The sequence below is a fragment of the Octopus bimaculoides genome, chromosome 25 (genome assembly GCF_046866305.1).
Source record: "Octopus bimaculoides isolate indiv1 chromosome 25, ASM4686630v1, whole genome shotgun sequence".
NCBI lineage: Eukaryota > Metazoa > Mollusca > Cephalopoda > Octopoda > Octopodidae > Octopus > Octopus bimaculoides.
In genome coordinates, this window is record NC_142952.1 from 3,502,794 (window position 1) to 3,509,471 (window position 6,678).

Sequence of the window (6,678 nt, forward strand, 5' to 3'; positions counted from 1 at the left end):
GAAGAGAGAGAGAAAATGACGCGGAAGAGAATTAAGATTGAAACATGGAGGCAGAAAGAAGGGAAGATAAGAAAAAGAGAGAGGGGAAGAGGGAGAGAGAGAGAGAGAGAAAGCTAGAAGAGCGAAAGATAGAGAGAGAGAAAGAAAGAGAGAAAGTGATAGAGATTCAACGCCTCCACGAACCACCATCACCGCTATTAGAGAGAGAGAGAGAGAGAGATTCAGGTAAGGTAGAGATATACTGAATTGAGGGAGAAAAACGCCGGTAGATAGATAGATAGATAGATAGAGAGAGAGAGAGAGAGAGAGAGATGTAGCAGAGATGGACGAAGTGGAAAAGAATTGATACTTCCAGTTAAGGGGAGATAACTTTAGTCATCCTTTATCTTACTTTAGTCATTGGACTGCGGCCATGCTGGGGCACCGCATTGACGGTTTAGTCGAACAAATCGACCACGTTACTTATTTTTCATAAGCCCAGTACTTATTCTATCGGTAACTTTTGTCAAAGCGCTAAGTTATGCTCTTGCATATACTGTCGGTATTTTTCGTTTCTCATTTGTTTCGTAACCAATTAATCAACTGATTCCTCATATTTTCATGTGCATTTATTGTATCCCAGGACATTGCCTGGATTAAACTGTAGTTTTCGGGGTTGCGGGTCTATAGGCAATACGGTTCATAGTCCAGAAATTATGGTACACGAATGTATGTCATTTTTTTTCCATGTTGAATATCCTGCATTTTAAAGGGGATGATGCCTTCTTTCACGACCTTGCTCTCTAAGTAGAAGGCTGGCCAAAATTTACTCTAAATTAACCGTCCTCATAGCTCAGTCGGTAGAGCATCAGACTTTTAGGCGCGGGTGTGTGGTAAGAAGCTTGTTTCCCAATCACATAGTCCCGGGTTCAGTCTCACTGCGTGTCACCTCGGGCAAGTGTCTTCTATTATAGCCCCGGGGCGACCAATGACTTGTGAGTGGATTTGGTAGACGGAAACTGAAAGAAGCCAGGGCATCCAGTGTGGACTTAGTTCCCCAGTTGACAGGCCCCTGGCATGTGTAGTTATGTTGGATTATAAGGATAAGGTAATTAGATAAATAGATTTGAATTAATTCGTATATATGTGTTGTAGATGTGTTTTGTTTTATTTTCTCTCTCCAAGGGCAGAGCCTACGCCCTTATCCGAGCAACGTGGGTGTTAGATTTGATTCAGTTATAAGGTTAAGAAGAGCTGTAATTAGTGCTGAAACCGGTAGAAGATAAAAGATAAGAAAAACAGAACCAAGAATTAAAACAAAACATTTCATGACATTTTATTGATTTCGAGATCTTTGATTAAAACATTTTTGTGTTATTATTGTTGGTTCGGTTAAACAACCTAGGACCTTGTTGGGTAAAAAATTCAACTTAAATCAACCCCTTCTCATTAAATATTTTCAAGGGGTTCGTTCATAAAACGCTCTTCCTTAAATACTAGTTTCTGTACAGACAGAGTTTGCTCTGGGATATGACGACAATTTATCACAATTTAACTTTCCCCAGAACTTTCATCATATAAATACTTCACATGCATATATATTCTACACACGCACACAGACACACACACGCACGTACGTAAGTGTGTATGTGTATGTGTGTGCGTGTGTGTATGCGTGTATATGTTTGGGTGTATGTGCATTGGCAAAATATTCGTTGTGTTAAAAAGTTTGCACCTTTACATATTTAAAGTACATATATAATACACATTTATGAATAAATAAACGCAAAATAAAATCGCATACGTGTATATATACATGCTTAAATATACATACATACATACATACATACATACAACCATCTGTCCATCCATCCATACATACATACATGCATACGTATACAGATATGCATGCATACGTCCTTCACGTACGTAGATACTGTACATACATTTATACATAAATAAATAAACACACATACAATCATATAACTTTTCTTTCAAGTCCTACCCAATCGTATTAAAAAAACGAAGGACCACCACAGTCAAACACGATGGTCACAGATGGATTGCTTTCGATCAGAGGTCTGCTCAATCAGGGTCTGCTAAATTGGGGAGGAGTTGGTGGTTAAACCTTTGGCATTCAGATTACTCTGTCAATTGTAATGCTTATTTATTCAAATTGGTTTGAATTAATCATGCATTATCTCGTAGCTTTGATATTTCGACGATGAAATTTGTTTAATTTTTAGAATGACATTGGAGGGTGGGTATGAGAGGTCTGATCTGAACGGCTTGATCATAATAAAACGGGTAGAATATTTGGACCAGATGTGGCCTGTATAAACGCTGAAGGGTTAAACATAACAAAAAAAAAAAAAAACAACTCCACATTTCCTATTAACTGACTCCATTCGACAAACAGCAAACCAGCTTGAGGTACGCTGGTTTCGAACACTGACCGATTGTCATATACTGTTGACAATGAGAGCAAACTTCAGGAATAGATTCTATGGATAAACCAGTTTGGTTTTCCTGCATGGAGATCCGATTTTCCATGAGTAACAATGAATAGGAATAGTGACCAATCTGTGTTAGGTATTTGGTCTTCTGCGTACGTCTCAAAGCTCGAATCTGGGAAAGTCTTTTCAGTTCAGTCAGGAGGTCTTCAACGTAATACTTCTGGATCTGGAACGGACAAAATAAATAAATAAATATACAAATAAATAAATGAATGAAAAAAAAAAAATTGGCATCGATTGTGTGGTCAAGAGATTCCTTTTCTAACGGCGAAGTTTCGGTCTTAGTCCAGCTGCACGGAATCTTGGGCAAGTATTTTCTAGTTTCGTCTCACGCCAACCGATGCCTTGTGAGTGAATTTGGTTAGAAGAAACCATTCTGTGTCTATCTGTCTGTCTGTCTGTCTGTCTGTCTGTCTGTCTGTATGTATGTATGTATGTATGTATGTATGCATTTGTAAGTATATACAATAATCCTCGCCATTTTGCAGTTCGTCTATCGCGGTTCACCTATCGCGGTTCATTATTTAAGCTTATGTTGATTCCACCGTGGTGTTGTTTTGCATTTATAATAAAATAAGTATATACAAATTATAAAAACGAAATATATATATATATATATATATATATATATATATATATATATATACAATACAGTACTGTTTCTACTTCGCGGATTTTCACCTATCGCGTGGAGTTTTGGAACGTAACATCCGCGATAGTCGAGGGATTACTGTACCAGTAGCACATACACTTTGTTTAGCACTAATAACTAACAAGCTTGAGCAATTTGAAATGGGCCTGAGTCTATTATGAGTAGAAATGGAATCTGTGTGTGTATGTATTTATTTCATTCATCAGATAACCAGGGGAGACAACTTCGGACCTAATTCAATCTCGGTAGTCACAAAATCCATTTTGTAAATCTGCAAGATTGTACGTTGGTCGTACTCACCTCTTGTGTTTCGGTGCTCAGACGGACGATATGTTCAAGGGAAGATGCTACATGTGTGTTGTCGGGTCTGAGCGACACGATTTGGTTTTTGGCATTGAGAATCTTTTGAAAATAGATGATGGCATGTCGCTGTTTGTTGATGAGGAGGTAACTGTGTGCAATGTCGGAATATAGGGACGTGATCAGGTTGAAGTCGGCGTTGATGTGTTGGTAAATATCTAACGCCTCCAGCAATGGCGGAATGGATTCTTCTATCAAGTGCCTGAAAATTACAAGAGTATATGTATGTACGTATGTATGTATGTATGTGTGTGTGTGTGTGTGTGTGTGTGTGTGTGTGTGTGTGAGAGAGAGAGAGAGAGAGAGAGAGAGAGAGAGAGAGTCTATATGAATGTTTGTAGGTATGTGTATGAGTGGATATATATGTAAGTATACATAAAAATATGCAAGTGTACATATGTATGAATCTATAAATACATATGTACGTGTATGTATATGCATACATATATATGATTATATAATAATAATAATAATAATAATAATACATACATACATACATACATACATACATACACACATACATACATACATATGTACATACATGCATATACATTTATATATATATATATATATATATATATATATATACACACATTTATTAACACATACATACATACAGACATACATACATACATACACATATACATATGTACATACATGTATATACATTTATATTTATGTATATATATATATATATATATATATACATTTATTAACACATACATACATACATACATACATAAGCAGTTCAAATGTTCGATCGACACAGAGATGTGTCTGTGCGTGTGTGCATGTGTGCATGCATAAAGAGCATTCGAAACTTACTGCCTTTTGTAAACTTCCGAGATATACTTGAGAACAAGCGACGTAGTTGGATGTAACCGACCATAACATCTTCTTATAATCTGAGCTTCGTTCAACAGACGGAGCGCCGCAACTGCAAACAAGTAAAAAGAAAGAATTATAAATCCATGCGTGACACTACATGATTAAAAGTTATCATATCGGTTATTTTTGTCCTAACCGTTTTCTGTCTTCGATGCAGGTGGCATATTTGAATTCTTTGTTCTCAAAAGAAAACAGATTTTTCGAAACCAACCAGCGTACAATCATGTATATTTATTAAGCAATTCGACACGATATCATCATATTATATGTTGGAAGTTACGCTTCGATGATGAGGCCATAATAAAATCAAAACATGTTCTGAGTTAGCTCCCTTACGAAGCGAAATTATTAGAATAAGAATTGCTTTTCGTTAAGATAGCTTTGTCTTTTCTTTTAATGCTTCCTGAATAAAACATTACCGCCATTGCCGTTTAACGTCCGTTCTCCATGTTGGCATGGGTTGGACGATTTGACAGACGCCAACGAACCAGAGGACTGCACCAAACTCCAATGTTTTCAGTGTGGTTTTTACGGCTGGCTGCCCTTCTCATCGTCAACAACTTCACAGAGTGTACCGGGTGCTTTTTACGTGGCACCAACTCGTTGCTCCAGTCCACTCAGCTGGCAAAAATGAGTGACGCTGCGATGGACTGGCGTCCTGTCCAGCTGGGGAACACATACGCCATTGAAAAGGCGGCGAGATGGCAGAAACGTTAGCACGCCGGGCGAAATGCTTAGCGGTATTTCGTCTGCCGTTACGTTTTGAGTTCAAATTCTGCCGAGGTCGACTTTGCCTTTCATCCTATCGGGGTCGATAAATTAAGTACCAGTTACGCACTGGGGTCGATGTAATCGACTTAATCCCTTTGTCTGTCCTTGTTTGTCCCCTCTATGTTTAGCCCCTTGTGGGCAATAAAGAAATAAGTTCGTGAAAGGACATGGGGATAGAGGTAAATGGCGAACACGAGTAGAGATGTGATCATTGGCGACTGTCAGTTTGGAGGAAGTAAGACGAAGGAAGTAGGATTGGGACTGTACGTGTAATGCACAATGCCGGGGATGAAGTTAGAGGTGCATAGGGGTGGAAATAGTGGGAGACGAACGTAAGTAGTGGGGAGTTGCCATCAAAATGATTGGATGCAGTTTGTTGACTCACCGTGTTTTCCTTGGATTCCGGAGAGAAGTTTACCAACATTGCACAAAGGAACCACCAATTTCTCTGTGTTGATGCAAGCGGTCTTACGTCGTTCAAACAAGGAAGCGAGGTAATACTTCAGGGCTTTTGCGGTCTGGTTACCGTCTGTAATGTTAATGTTGATAAATGATCACTAAAACGTTCGATCAATCGATTAATCAATCAAGAAAAAGAAGAGGAGCAGGAAGAAGAAGAAGAAGAAGAAGAAGAAGAAGAAGAAGAAGAGGTGGAAGAGGAGGAGGGGGAGGAGGAGGAGGAGGAGGAGGAGGTTAAAACAGATGACAAAAGTAAAATCTTTCTTATAAAAACAAAATTAGAATCCTACTTCGTTCGGCATTTAGTCCCAGCGTGTTTAGCATGATCGATACGGAAGGATGTCCTGTGCCTCCAACCACATCGAGTGTGCTCATCAATAAGTCTTCAACCAGGTCGTAGTTGCCTGCAAAATAACCAGGAAAGCAAAAATATCTTGGGTCACAATGAGTTTTGGGGGACGTAAACAAACCAACAATGGTTGTCAAGCAGTACGAGGGACAAGCACAAAGACATGCATACTCACACACACACACACACACACATGTATGTATGTATATATACGAGGGGCTTCTTTCAGTTTCCGTCTACCAAATCAACTCACAAGGCTTTCGTCGGCCAGAGGCTATAGTAGAAGGCACTTGTCCAAGGTACCACGCAGTGGGACTGAACCCAGAACCATATGGTTTGGAAGCAAGCTTCTTACCACATGGCCACTCTTATTTTTTTCTTTGTTTTACTTGTTTTGATCATTTGATCATCAACAATACCAACAACAACAACAGCAACAACAACTGATTACCTTGATAGCTGAGGTTATAAGCGAGGACCAATGCGCAATTAGCTGTAGCGTGGTGGACGTCTCTCCTGTTCTGGTCTTGCACATCGATGTCTAAGCCTTCTTTAGAGTATCTACAACAACGAAAAGAAAGAGAAAAAAATAGGATCAATTAAACAGAGACGTTGAGAGAGAGACGAAGAGAGAGAGAGAGAGAGAGAGAGAGAGAGAGATAGAGAGAGAGAGAGAGAGAGAGAGAGAGACGAAGAGAGAGAGA

General features: G+C 39.0%; 1 protein-coding gene across 1 annotated transcript in view; it reads right to left on the reverse strand.

Annotated features, from left to right (window-relative positions):
- Positions 1-1,290: 1,290 nt before the first annotated feature.
- LOC106868773 (uncharacterized) overlaps positions 1,291-6,678 on the reverse strand; it is a 14,366-nt gene continuing 8,978 nt past the window's right edge. Inside the window, exons 6-11 of the mRNA XM_089341832.1 lie at positions 6,426-6,535; positions 5,916-6,029; positions 5,552-5,695; positions 4,333-4,444; positions 3,448-3,709; positions 1,291-2,661 (exon numbers count right to left, since the gene is read on the reverse strand). Coding sequence (XP_089197958.1) covers positions 2,374-2,661; positions 3,448-3,709; positions 4,333-4,444; positions 5,552-5,695; positions 5,916-6,029; positions 6,426-6,535 — 1,030 coding nt within the window. The 3' untranslated portion in view covers positions 1,291-2,373. The remainder of the gene's footprint in view (positions 2,662-3,447; positions 3,710-4,332; positions 4,445-5,551; positions 5,696-5,915; positions 6,030-6,425; positions 6,536-6,678) is intronic.